The sequence below is a fragment of the Microtus pennsylvanicus genome, chromosome 18 (genome assembly GCF_037038515.1).
Source record: "Microtus pennsylvanicus isolate mMicPen1 chromosome 18, mMicPen1.hap1, whole genome shotgun sequence".
In the NCBI taxonomy this organism is placed as follows: Eukaryota; Metazoa; Chordata; class Mammalia; order Rodentia; family Cricetidae; genus Microtus; species Microtus pennsylvanicus.
The window spans coordinates 29567377-29581850 of record NC_134596.1 but is presented as its reverse complement, the minus strand read 5'-3'; the positions used below and the strand labels follow the sequence as shown (position 1 = coordinate 29581850).

General features: G+C 49.2%; 1 protein-coding gene across 1 annotated transcript in view; it reads left to right on the top strand.

Annotated features, from left to right (window-relative positions):
* Ap3b2 (adaptor related protein complex 3 subunit beta 2) overlaps positions 1–14474 on the top strand; it is a 35546-nt gene that overhangs the window by 11596 nt on the left and 9476 nt on the right. The window contains exons 5-14 of the mRNA XM_075952409.1: positions 5207–5367; positions 5590–5656; positions 5743–5925; positions 6008–6291; positions 6449–6503; positions 6887–6958; positions 9117–9179; positions 9508–9640; positions 9915–10024; positions 10845–11021. Coding sequence (XP_075808524.1) covers positions 5207–5367; positions 5590–5656; positions 5743–5925; positions 6008–6291; positions 6449–6503; positions 6887–6958; positions 9117–9179; positions 9508–9640; positions 9915–10024; positions 10845–11021 — 1305 coding nt within the window. The remainder of the gene's footprint in view (positions 1–5206; positions 5368–5589; positions 5657–5742; positions 5926–6007; positions 6292–6448; positions 6504–6886; positions 6959–9116; positions 9180–9507; positions 9641–9914; positions 10025–10844; positions 11022–14474) is intronic.

Here is a 14474-nt window from a genome sequence, read left to right as displayed (position 1 = left end):
AGATGGCTGCTGGGAATAGAACTCAGGCCCTCTAGAAGAGCAGTCTGTGCTCTTAACCGCCGAACCATCTCTCCAGCCCCCTTAGTAGGTTTATTTTTTAACAGCAGGCTGCCTTCAGTATGAATCACTTGGGCCCCTGACAGTGGAGACTCTCGGTCCTTACCTCTACCCATAGAGGGACATGAATTGTGACTCACGTCAGACACTTGCCAGACACATGGCAGTCTGTCAGGGAGAATTCTGATGGCAGCAAATATTCAACTGAACTAACTAATCTTTAAATTATTTCTAACTTTAATTCCTATGAGATTGTGGATTTATAATTGTCTCTTCTCACTATTACAATTTTACAAAAACATGATGTGTTGAAATCAGAATGGTGTCAAGTAAAATACTAGTATTACCTACATAACCATGCATTACCTGTTTAATTTAATGGTGTGTATTTAAATGAGATAATTTGCTTTTTTTTTTTGAAATCCATTGTACAAGAAGAAATAAAAAGAAGGTACTTAAAACCAGGCTGCAAAATGTTCATATAGTATTTAGGGCTTGTAGGCTCTAGTATCTCAACCATGCACTTACTGGACTTTGTGTTAAAAATGGACATAGTTATATATTTCAACAAATATTTATTTAAAAAAATAGGCAGCTAGTAGAACTGTCCTGAGGTCTGTGCCTAGCAGTCTTTGCTGTTGAATGTCTCCGACACATTGCCAGTAATCGGGACCACACTCCTTCGTAAAGCCATATGCCCCACCTCTTACCCTAACTTTAGACAATTACAATGGCTCTCGTGTTTGTTTCTTAACCATTATATTATATTGAAACTTATATTGAAACTTCTATAGCTATAATTCTGTTGTTGTTGTTGTTTGTTGATTTTTGAGACAGGGTTTGTCTGTGAAACCGTTCTGGCTGTCCAGGAACTTTGTAGACCAGGCGGGCCTTGAACTCACAGAGATCAGTCAGCCTCTGCCTCCTGAGTGCTGGGATTAAAGGCGTGCGCCACAACTGCCTGGCTTGTAATTTTAGAAAAATGGGTTTAAGTATAATCAAGACACTGGGTCCAGTCACCAGAATTCAAAAGAATATTCCATGTTCATAGAAGATCTAATTAATGTCATGTTATACCAGCACAAATACTGTTTATCACACAGCCAAAGTCTCCTGTGTATCTCCCATACTTTTCACAAGTATATGTGTATTATTTTCTAAAATCATGCTTTTAATCTACTTTTTTGTGTGTGTGCAAGTATGTGTCAAGATCAGATCTCTTTCCACCATGTGGATCCCAGGGATGGAACTCAAGTGTTTGGTGGCAAGTGCTTTAATCCTCTGAGCCATCTCACTAAACCACGTTTATTCTTTTATTGCTTAGTTATGCATTCCTAAATGATGAAATACTGTTTTTTAAATGGACTCATAATATAAACAGAGTTTTCTTGTTTTGATTACTGGGTTTGGGCCTGTCTGGGCCATTGTGTCTGCCTGGGTTCTCTTTTTATCAGCTAGCCTGAAGCCATGTTTTTTGTTTTTCTTTTCTATTTCTGTTCAGCACTTCTCTGTCAACCCTGTGGGTGGCAAACAGATAATCTAGACTTCTGTCATTCTGTCTCTGTGGGTGACCCCTGGGATAGCCTGTGAAATACTATGTTTTATTTAGTTTCACAGAGTCTCTAATCCAGGATCCAGTGCCCTGCTGGGCTTGAACCTAGGCCCTCCAACCTCCAACTTGCTAGACAAGCATTCTGCCAGTGTGCTACATCCTCAGCACAGACAGACAGACACACACACACACACACACACACACCACCCTTTTCCTTTCGGTGTTTTGAGACAGGGCCTTGCTTGAACTTACTCTGCAGTACAGGCTAGCCTGGAACTCCCAATTCTTCTTCAGTCTCCTGAGTGTTCAGGCTCTACATGTGCACAATCACATTGGGCTCATGGGCTTTTTATTTTTGTTTACTTTAGGACATAGTTTTGCTAAGTTTCCCAGGGTAGCCTCAAACTTTCAGTCCCGCCTCGGTTTCTCTGGTAACCGGGACTTCATGTACACACCACCACACCCAGTGCAAAGCTCTGAATTTTAATTTTGTCCCTTAACTTTGTGTTTTCCTCCGTGTAGCTTCCTTTGTATTAAAACTGAGAGTTTATCTGAGCCAGGGTATCAACGTGGAGTGTGTGGCATGTATTGTTTCCAGGATATCAATGTTTTGTTAATAAATCTTTCCTAGCTAGGTTTTATTAAATTATGGATGCATAGAACTGTATGACTAGTCACCCAGTATTTTTCTGTCTTACTTTGGAAGATCCTGAAAGCAAGGAGAAAAAAAACTGTAACACCCTTCACGTGTTAAAACTTTATGTAACTCATGTGTAAAAACTTTAACACACCTTCATGTGGCTATGATGACAGAGATAAAATAGGCCCAAATTCTGCTCCTAAAATGCTCACATGATTATGTGAACCCAGAGGCCTGCATCGAGGGTGGCAATGCAGGAACTGTTATGAGAGATTCCCATAATGCCTTGCTGAAATCAAGAGTCACAGTGTTCATATCTACCAGTTTAATTTCCTCCTCTAAATTGAAAATAGTTGGGTTTTCTTTTTTGTCCCTATGATTGTTTTCAAAAGAAAAATGGTAAAATAAAGCAGGCCAGTTTCTTAAAAACATGAATTTATTTTTTCACTTATTTTACATCCTGGCTGCAGCTTTCCCCTCCGTTCTCTCCTCCAACCTTCCTTCTGCCCCCTCCCCATTCACTCCTCCATTTCTATTCAGAAAAGGGCAGGCCTCCCATGAATATTAACAAAATATGGTGTATCAACTTGCAGTAAGACTCATATATAAGGCTGGGCTAGGCAACCCAGTATGAGGAACAGGGTCCCAAAAGCCAGTAAAAAAGTCAGAGACAGCCCCTGCTCCCACCGTTGGGAGTCCCACAAGAGGACCAAGCTACAGAACTGTCACATATATGCCTAGGTCAGTCCCATGTAGGTTCCCTGGTTGTCAGTTCAGAGGCTGTGAGTTATGTCACCTATGAACCCAGGTTAGTTGATTCTGGAGTTTTCCTTGACACCACCCCACCCTATCCCACACCCCCAGCTCCTGCTACCCTTCCTCCCCCTCTTCTCCAGGATTCCTAGAGCTCCACCTAGTGTTGGGCTGTGGGTCTGCATCTGTTCCCATCAGTTGCTGGATGCAGCATCTCTGATGACAACCGGGCTAGGCACCCATCTGGTCATAGGAGATGTCAATTTAGGCTCTGTATCTGCTGTTGCTAGGAGTCTCAGCTGGGGTCAGCAGGCCAGGTTGTAATGGCTGACGTGATGCGATGTGTCTAAGAAAACACAGGCTCCTGCTTTTTTTTATATAATTTTTTATACTTATTTATTTATTATGTATACAATACTCTCTCTGTGTGTATGCCTGCAGGCCAGAAGAGGGCACCAGACCCCATTATAGATGGTTGTGAGCCACCATGTGGTTGCTGGGAATTGAACTCAGGACCTTTGGAAGAGCAGGCAATGCTCTTAACCTCTGAGCCATCTCTCCAGCCCAGGCTCCTGCTTTTTAAATCAGTGTTTTTAAACCACACCACTAAAACTCAGTTCCAAAATTTTGCCGGGCATTCCGTCATTTTCACACCTGGTTTTGTGGTTCTCCTTCTCCAGCTGGGCAACCAGGGTGACATCTGTTGTCCTGTACTCTTGTTGTTTACTGTTCTGCAGGGTTAGTGTCTGTTTGCAGCATGGCTCTCAACCTTCCTGCTGTTGTGACCCTTTAACACCGGGTTCCTCATGTTGTGCTGACCCCAACCATAAAATTACCTCCATTGCTACTGCATAACTGTAACTTTGCTACTGTTATGAATCATAATGTAAACATCTGCTCTGCAGGATATCTGATGTGTGACCCCTGTGGGTCATTCAACACCCCAAAGTGGTTGTGACCCACAGGTTGAGAACCCCTGGTTACTGCCACTGTGGGAAGATAGTGCTTAGACCTGAGATTATAGCAGGAGAGTGCATGCTGTTAGCAGGCCTGTATGGGATCATCTGAGCAGGAGAAGCCTACACATGGGTTTTATTTATTTATTTTTAGTTTTTTGAGACAGGGTTTCTCTGTAGCTTTGGAGCCTGTCCTGGCACTAGCTCTTGTAGACCAGGCTGGCCTCGAACTCACAGAGATCCGCCTGCCTCTGCCTCCGGAGTGCTGGGATTAAAGGCGTGCGCCACCACTGCCCGGCTGGATTTTACATATTGGAGAAGAAGGGCGACTTTTGATAGGCTCCTGGGGGAGAGGTGTGGCAAGGTGAACTGTGGACCAGCAGTCTGCATTTCCTGGCAGGCGCTGCAGGTGTAGACAGATGCTAGCTCCTGAGAAAGAGTGCTGAAATGCTCTACCCTTTCCCAAACCAAGCTGCTCCGTGTCAGGGTTTAGCACCCCGAGCCAAGAGGTAGTCATCCCCCCCCCCAAAAAAAAGTTTTGTTTGCCAAAGCTTTTCCTGGTGAGAGGCAACACACACACACACACACACACACACACACACACACACGTCTGCTCACTCCAGATAGGGAGCCCACAAATGACCAAAGTATGGACACCAAAGTCCAACTGTGTGAACCAGTGAGTTTTACTGGGTCACCTACGAGAGTATGGGTGAAGGGTCACTTACAGGAGCACAAACGACCTAAGTCAGCTGCATCACCAAGGACCCCAGCATGGTGACAGCTCACAAAGCGGGGAACCTAGAGCACACTGCACAGCCCTGCAGGCAGCTCAGCAGGTGCGAGAGTGTCCTTTCCAAGTGGCTCTGGCCTAAGCCTCTTCCAGGCGGCTGGGAGGTTTCTGCTTCTCCCGGGCAGCTGGTCTTGGCTGAGAGTCTATTCTGCAGCTTAGCTCCTCTGCTCCTGGCAGCTTCTCTTAGACTGAGCCGGCTCTCAGCTTGTACTATTTACTCGGGTAGAGAATCTGGTCAGTTTCAGGGTCTTCTTGAATATATGGAGCTTCTCTGCAGGGTGGAATGTTTCAATCTCAGAAGAACCTGTTTAGGGACACCAAGGTTCCTAACACAAGCTAGCATACCCCCCCCCCCCCAGGGATGCAAGATCTGGTAGTAGGCAGGAATAGTGTCTTGTCTTCCCATTAGGGGATCTAATGCCCTCTCAGGTCTTTGTCTCCACTTCTGTCCTTAGGATCCCAACCAGCTGATCCGGGCCAGTGCCCTCCGTGTCCTCTCTAGCATCCGCGTGCCCATCATAGTGCCCATCATGATGCTAGCCATCAAGGAAGCTGCCTCGGACATGTCACCCTACGTTCGGAAAACAGCTGCTCATGCCATCCCCAAGCTTTACAGGTCTGCCCCGCCTTTGCCCTTCGTCCTCCAGGGTCCTCAGTTCCTAAGCCCCAAGCTCACCCATGACCTTACCGCGATCATGCAGGCTGGAGTAAGACAGTTTGGGGATCCAACAAACACAGGGCGAGTGGGTCTCTGTGCCTGAGGATTGCGTGGCTGGGGACGCTGTTGGGAAGCCTGGGAACAGGAAGGGACATCTTCCCCGCCATTGTTCTCCCTCAGTTTGGACTCTGATCAGAAGGACCAGCTGATAGAAGTCATTGAGAAGCTTCTGGCAGACAAGACCACGGTGAGTGCATTATGGGAAGACCGGACAGAAGCTGGTTCTAGTTCCTCTGCCTTTGCCTTTCACAACCTCTTACCTTGCTTCCCCAGCTGGTGGCGGGCAGTGTAGTGATGGCGTTTGAGGAGGTCTGTCCGGAGCGCATTGACTTGATTCACAAAAACTACAGGAAGCTCTGCAACCTACTTATTGACGTGGAGGAGTGGGGCCAAGTCGTGATCATCAGCATGCTCACGCGCTATGCGCGCACACAGTTCTTGAGCCCCACGCAGAACGTGAGTTCTAGAATCCAGTCCGGCGGAGGGGAGGGAAGTCACCCCGGGAAGGCGCCCACAGACCCAGTCATGTCCCTTGTAGGAGTCCTTGCTAGAGGAGAACCCCGAGAAGGCTTTCTATGGCTCCGAGGAGGACGAAGCCAAAGGTCCCGGTTCGGAGGAGGCAGCCACTGCCGCCCTGCCGGCTCGCAAGCCATATGTTATGGATCCGGATCATCGGCTGCTGCTGCGCAACACCAAGCCGCTGCTGCAGAGCCGCAGCGCCGCTGTGGTCATGGCCGTGGCGCAGCTTTACTTCCACCTGGCGCCCAAGGCGGAGGTGGGCGTCATCGCCAAGGCGCTGGTACGCCTGCTGCGCAGCCACAGGTGCGGGAAGCCCCGCCCCTCGGCTGCCCGAGCCCATGCTCATCCCGCCCCCCCCCCATTCCTTCCTCCCTACTCTTTGGCCAACCTGGCTTCCCCGACCCACGGCCCCTCGCCCCAATTGAGGGGTTCAGAACCCTCTGACCCATCCTCTCCACAGCGAGGTGCAGTACGTAGTGCTCCAGAATGTGGCCACCATGTCCATCAAGCGCCGGGTGAGAATGCGTTCAAGGCCCGCTCTGGACCCTGCGGGCTCTGTGGGAGCTGTTGGGACAGAGGGTGGGAGCATGGAGGACCAGGGAATTGGGGTGGATGAAGAGGGTTGTAGATAAAGGTAGGGGGGTTAACGCTGTGTGCAGAGTATAGGTTTCCAAGACCCCAAACGCAAACCAGGAGCAGGATCTAGACCCTGAAGGGGCGATGGGGAGGCGGGTGCCCAGTGAGAATAAGTCAGAGTTAAGGTGGATGGAGGGCGTGGGAGCAAGGATGAGCATTTTGAGGTTTTAAGGGACATGGGGCCTGTGCTGGGAGGGGCAGGTGTGTCTGAGGCAAAGCTAGGGTTGTGGTGGAGATTTCCAGGAATGCTCTCTTTCCCCAGGGTATGTTTGAACCCTACCTGAAGAGCTTCTACATTAGGTCCACGGACCCCACCCAGATCAAGATCCTGAAGGTGAGTGCTGGACAGTGTGCATGGCCCCGGATTCCTGCTCACCTGGTTGAATGCCAGCTGGGCTAACTAATGCTGGCCACGTTGGTGCTGGCCTCTTTCTGGAGCTGAGCACAGCTCCAGGCTTGGGTGGTGGGAAACTGCCCCTGGTGGTGGGGGACTGCCTCTGGTTTGGGTCACAGGACAAAACTTCTGGGGAGATGCAGCACACATCCCAGAGAGAGACACCACGACAAATCAAGGTACAGATGTCATCCAAGTCCACATGGGTGAACCAGTGCGTTTTACTGGGTCACCTACAAGAGTATGGGTGAGGGATCACTTTCAGGAGCACAAATGGCCCAAGACAGCTGCATCAGCAAGGTCCACCCCAGCATGGGTGACAGCTCAAAAATCTGGGAACAGGAAGCATAGTGCACAGCCTGCAGGCAGCTCAACAGATGGGAGAATGTCCTTTCCAAGTGACTCTGGTCTAAACCTCTTCCAGGCAGCTGGGTGGTTCTGCTTCTCCCAGGCAGCTGGGCTGGTCTCAGAGTCTTTGCAGCTTGGTTTGGCTGAGACTCTACTTTGCAGCTTAGCTCCTCCGATCCTGGCAGCTTCTCTTAGATGGAGAGGGATTCTCAGCGTGTATGTTTACTCTGCTAGGGAGGGGCCTAGTGAATCCTGTTTCAGAATCTTCTTGAAAATGTTGTGAGTTGTTTCCCTTCCTGCTTCAGGAGCTTCCTGCAGGAGGCAATGTTTCAATCCTGGAGGAAACGGTTACAGCACTGTCTAGTGTGCACCAGATACTTCCCAGAAAGACTCTGTTTTCATAATCACCCCCAAAGTGTGTATTGCTTCCATTTTATATTTTTAAAAAACCGTAGGCTCCAGGCAGTGGTGTTGCTCCCGTGCAGTCACCCGGGTGTGCTGCCGTGCTTTCTTTCCCTCTCTGTTTCCTGTCTCTCACATCCCAGCCCCTTCTGACTTTCCAGCACACGTGTGGCCAACAGGGATAGTGTTGACAGCTGTATTACCATTCCACTCCCATCCTATGACGTCGAGCAAACAGTGGCTAACTTTCCTATCTCTGATCCTAGATGTATGGACTCAAGGGACCTCAAGGGGAGGATACTTGCCTAGTATGCACAAGACTCTGGGATTGATCCCCAGTACCCCATAACCAGGGTGAGGTAGCACATATCTGTAATCCTAGCACTCAGGTGGTAGAAGCAGAAACATCAAGAGTTCAAGATCATTCTTGGCCACATATCGAGGTCAAGGCCAACTTAGGCTACTTGAGATGCTGTCTCAAAACAAAACGACAAACAGGTATAGATCCAGGGGTTCAAGGTGAAGCAAATGAGTCAGAGACCCTGCTTTTGTTGAGATTATAGTCTTGTGGAGGGGGGAGGCATTAAGCAACTAATCATAAGACAGTCACAAAAATACATCAATGAAATGTGTCAAGAGAGAAGAGTGCGGAGAGATATAGATAGGAGGCATTAGGGCTGGAGAGGTGTCTCAGCTGTTAGGAGCACTGGCTGCTCTTCCAGAGGACCAGGGTTCCATTCCAAGCACCCACAATGAGGGCTCATGTCCGCTTGTACAACTCTAATTTCACAGAATCCAGTGCCCTCTTCTGGCCTCTGCAGGTATTGCATGAACAAGCATTTGCAGAAAATAAATTTTTAAAAAAATATTCAGAATTAGAATAGTGCCACCATCCTTTGAATCAAGGAAGATTTCCTTGATAAGGTGGAGTCTGAACCGAGACCTGGTATATGGAGATGAATTCCCTAAGTCAACGCAGGGTCAGACATGGGAAGACCTGCTCCATGCTCATGGTTTGCCGAGACTCCAAGACAGGAAGCAGGAAGACTGAGACAGGAAGCAGGAAGAGTGGCCAGGTCTTTCAGAGACTGGCAAGTCATCCCTGCTTTCTATCCTTAAAGGAATGGCTATCTGTGGAGGGAGGAGGTGACGTGGCCCTACTTCATCTCTTCTTTGTCGGGGACTTCATTGAGGAGGCACATTGATCCTCTTGTGCATTTCCACGTCACTGAGCATGTGCAGAACTCCCTTGAGTATTGCTTTCTAGTCTATAAAGTCTGTACAGTAAAAGCCCTGATAACCTGCTGGCCACACTGGCCACTTTCTGCCTCTCTGCCTCTCCCTGCAGCTGGAAGTGCTAACCAACCTGGCCAATGAGACCAACATCCCCACCGTTCTGCGGGAATTCCAGGTACAAGCCATGGGCTAACCTATAGCCAGCAGCCCCGGGCAGGGTGCCCAGCAGGTCCTTATTACCCAGTGAGAGTTGGCCTGATGGGTCTCACCTTCAGCAAGAGCCCCAAGCTGCAGAAACTGTGGCCTTAGGTCCCCCTTCCAGTACCTTCTGTTGGCTTAGGGCTGAGCACTCCCCTGATGTGGTTTGGTGATATCATAGTCCTCCAAGACTTAATCTCTGGCATGATGAATTATAAAATGAGGGGTCACTGGAAGGTCATCCTTAAGCCCTTCACTGTGGGGTCACTACTTACTGGATGTCACTGTGTCCCTGTATCCCACAGACCTACATCCGCAGCATGGACAAAGACTTTGTGGCAGCCACCATCCAGGCCATTGGACGATGTGCGACGAACATAGGCCGAGTCCGCGACACCTGCCTCAATGGCTTGGTACAGCTTCTGTCCAACCGCGATGGTCAGTGTTTGCCTGGAGAAGTGCTTGGCCTTGGCGGTGTATGTGTGTGTGCTTGAATGTCTGACCCCGTTGGCCAGTGGGTATTCCCTTGTGTGTCTCGGTACAACGTCCGTCTGCTTTGGTTAGTGTCCAGGTATTGCTGTAACTGGAGGGCTGCTTGAGACGTGCAGGGAGCTGAGGAAGAGGATGGCCAAGGGCATTGCAGGTGTGCCTGTCCACCTTCGTGCGGCCATTCGACTGTTGTGGGGCTCACGTTCTCATTCTTATTCCCTAGAGCTTGTGGTCGCAGAGTCCGTGGTGGTCATTAAGAAGCTGCTGCAGATGCAGCCGGCGCAGCACGGGGAGATCATCAAACACTTGGCAAAGCTCACAGACAACATCCAGGTGAGAGAGCAACTCCACGTTCTCAGCCTGCCCCAACGTGGTCCCTGTGGTTTCTTTTTAAAGAGTTATTGTGCTTTTAAAGTGTGTTTGTGTGTGTGTGTGTGTGTGTGTGTGTGTGTGTGTGTGCGCGCGCCAGTGACTGCAGAGGCCAGGCCAGAAGCTTCAGATTCCTGGAGCTAGAGTTACAGGCAACTGTGCACTGCCCAGCATGGGTGCTGGGAACTGAACTTGGGTCGTCGGCAAGATCGCCAAGTGCTCTTCACTTGGGAGCCATATTTCTAGCCCTGTCGATGACTTTAAGACCTTGTAACCAAATGCTTTAGCTTCATCCAAATCAACTTCTAAATGGACACTGGAAGTTCTTCAGGTAGAAGGAGAGCAATTGGACCGTGTGACCTTGTCTAAGAGTATCCCTACGGGGTCCCTCACAGAACTCTTCAGCCTTTCCCACCGCTCTTTATTTCCCACCAAAGCTCTCACCGAAGATGGCTGATTGATTAATCCCTTCTTTTTCTGTTGCATTGAAGCGTTTAAATAGCCCTAATTACTGGAGATTCAGAAATACAGACATGACAGTACAGGAATAAATCTAGAAAACCATGGTTCACATTAGGGCTTGGCAGCTTTACCTGTGATAATGAAACCATATGGAATAGGGGTCTGTTTATGAAAGGTCCACTTACATTTATTCCCCCTCTACCCCCATCCTCAGACACCTAGAAGACAGTAGGCCAGCACAGATGGCAACCATTTCCTTTGCAGTTCCTCCCACCCACACCAGCCTGTTTCCTCTCGTCCTAATGCCTGCCCGTACCCACAGGTGCCCATGGCACGAGCCAGCATCCTCTGGCTCATCGGGGAGTACTGTGAGCATGTGCCCAAGATTGCGCCTGATGTCCTGAGAAAAATGGCCAAGTCGTTCACAGCGGAGGAGGACATCGTGAAGCTGCAGGTCATCAACCTGGCAGCCAAGCTTTACCTGACCAACTCAAAGCAGGTAAGGAGGGAGAGACGTCCCCAGGAGCTTTCTCTGGACCCCCAAGAGCTGTCCCAGGAAGCATTCCTTTGACTCTCTCCTGCAGGCCTGGACTCTGTTCTGAAAAGACATATTAGGACAGGTAACTAGTCTTGCAGGTAACCAGTGCCTCCCCAGTGTCCAGAGCTATTCCTGAGGCAAGTGGAGTCACCACTGAAGAGAGTCTCCTGTGAGGCTGTGTATATTCATGTCTTGATGTTAGAGAGACCTTATCTGTCACCTTTGGAACATGGGCTCTGAAATGCTTATGCTGACTGAGCTAAGGGAGGGGCTGGCCGTGATGGGCGTTGATGGGAGAACATTTATTCCAGGGGACATGGGTTGTGACCTCTTCCCAAAGGTTGGTGACGTCTGGCCTGTCTGTGCCAGGGTTAAGGTCAAGATTGTGTTCCAGCCTGGGTGGTGTTGGTAAACAGTGTCTTTTGAAAGGTACAAGATTACGAGAGGTACTCTGGCCAAAGATGTGGTTCAAGTAAGCTGGAATATTAGAGCCTTCGGTTATCCAGTATTCCCTGAGATGGCTTATTCCAAGGATAAGGCTGAATGTACAGAACTTTTCAAGGAGCCAGAGACTGCAAACAAGAGGGAAGTTCAGCAATGTTGTTGTCATTCTTAAACTGCTGCCCACAGGCTGACCCTAGCCTGTGGCTTATTTTTACAAATATTTCAATTTGAGCACGTTCATTTACATTCTACATATGGATGCATTCGTGCTACCGTGGTAGAGCTGACTGCTTTAAAGCAGTACGCGTGGCCTATAAAACCTAAAACTCTCTGACCCTTTCCAGAAAATGCTTGCAGATCCTTGAAACAAAATATCCGGATGAATGGATCAGCTGTACAGTAAAGCGATAGCTCGAGACAGCAGTGTGCCCTCAAAGTGGCTCTTTTGCTGTCCTACGGCAGTCTTAGGATCACAGCACGTGGCATCTTTACTGATGGCTTTGATTCATAGTGCTTGGCCTGAGTCCAGGGGCTCGAGTTGGGATAGGCTGGGCCACCAAGTGCCAGGCTCTGGTAAAGAGTCAGATAGAAGGGCAGTAGCTACGTGTAAAGGCAGCAAGTACTGGGTCTTGTGTATCAGTGTTGTGGGGAATCAACCCTGAGAGAGTGAGCAGCGTGGGGAAGCAATTGTGTAGGTACTGTCTTGTTTGGAAGGGAGGAAGGAGCAGGCTGGGGGAGCTCTTGGAAAAATGAAGCAGGACCTAGAGAGTGTCACTCAGTGGTAGAGCACGTGCATAGCACGCACAAAGCTCTGGTCCTCTGGGTTCGGCTCCCAACACCCGAAGGAAGCAAACCACCAAAGGGGCATAATCAGCGCTCGCGCAGTGGGGAGTGTGGCATGCTCAGAATTCAGCCAGGGTCCTGAGGTCACTGTGTTTTTATAGCCTTGGGCCTGTCCGTGTGGCAGTTGTCACTGTCATGGTGGGTGGTGACGGTTGATGACTTCTCCTCCTTCTTTTCCTTCTCCTCTTTCTTCTTTTTTGTTGTCAGGGTCTTTGTGTAACAGTCCTGGCTGCCCTGGAACTCATTTTGTAGACTAGTCTGGCCTCATAATCATAGAGATCCCCCTCCCTCTGCCTCCCCAGTGTAGCTACCACTCGGGTATAAGCCACAGTTGACTTCTTTACTGGTTTCTTTGAGTCACAGTGGGTAGTGTTACCCCAGGGACTCAAGCAAGGGAGGCAGGCCACCAAGTGTTGGGACTCTGAGTAGTCATCACTGCTAACTACACGTGCATTCATTCATTCATGCACCCTGTTTTCTAGATGGTTCCCTTAGGTGTGGGCATGGTAATGTCATATTTTAATCCTGTAAGCTTTTAGTAGCTTCATGATAAATTACTATCAACTTAGTGGCTTAAGATAATATCGATATTTTCTTTCAGTTTTTATGGGTCAAGAACCTGTTATGACTCAGTTGGGTCTTATGCAAGACTGTCCTAGAAGTGTAGGCCAAGGCTGGGTTTCCACCTGGAGGCTATGTTGAATACAGGTTCACGTCCCGGCTCACACAATGTCAGGGTCACGTCCCGGCTCACACAGTGTCAGGTTCACGTCCCGGCTCACACAATGTCAGGTTCATGTCCCGGCTCACACAATGTCAGGGTCACGTCCCGGCTCACACAGTGTCAGGTTCACGTTCCGGCTCATACAATGTCAGGGTCGCGTCCCAGCTCATGCAATGTTCCAGCTCACACAGTGTGAGGTTCACGTCCCAGCTCACACAATGTCAGGGTCACGTCCCGGCTCACACAATGTCAGGTTCATGTCCCGGCTCACACAGTGTCAGGTTCATGTCCCGGCTCACACAGTGTCAGGTTCATGTCCCGGCTCACACAGTGTCAGGTTCATGTCCCGGCTCACACAGTGTCAGGTTCATGTCCCGGCTCACACAATGTCAGGTTCATGTCCCGGCTCACACAGTGTCAGGTTCATGTCCCGGCTCACACAGTGTCAGGTTCACGTCCCAGCTCACACAGTGTCAGGTTCACGTTCCGGCTCATACAATGTCAGGGTCGCGTCCCAGCTCATGCAATGTTCCAGCTCACACAGTGTGAGGTTCACATCCCGGCTCACACAATGTCAGGGTCACGTCCCGGCTCACACAATGTCAGGTTCACGTCCCGGCTCACACAATGTCAGGGTCACGTCCCGGCTCACACAATGTCAGGTTCACGTCCCGGCTCACACAATGTCAGGTTCACGTCCCGGCTCACACAATGTCAGGTTCACATCCCGGCTCACACAATGTCAGGTTCACGTCCCGGCTCACACAGTGTCAGGTTCACGTCCCAGCTCACACAGTGTCAGGTTCATGTTCCGGCTCACACAATGCCAGCACTGCTGTGGCTATGGATCCAGGGCCCTGACTTCTTGCTGACTTCCAGCTAGAGACTCCTCCTAGTTTTTAGAAGCTGTCTTCAGTTTCTTCTATGCGAGTCTCCCAATGTGGCCACTTCATTTTTCCAAACCACAAGGGACAAATTCCCTAGAGCCTTTGTACTAGCAAGACAGGCCTCTACTCCCGTCACCCTTGCCACATCCCAAAGTCTCAGGCCTTGCTCACACCAAGGCAAGGAGGTTACACAAAGTGCAAACATTCAGAAGCGACTTGCGTGTGGGTTAGCATGAATGTTGACACGGGTTATTGAGAATGTCCCATAGTGTTCTTCTCTGGCAGCTGGACCCCTTGGTCAGTAGGAGTTATTGTTATATAACATTTGGCTCTTAGGTTCTCTTGAACAGCCTCATCTGAAAAGAAACGTGTATTTATTTTATGTGCCTTGTGTATACATATATATGTGTGTGTATACACACAAGGCACATAAAATAAATACATATTTCTTTATGTGCTTACATATATACATATGTATGTTTATATATACATATATATATACACAAGGCACATAAA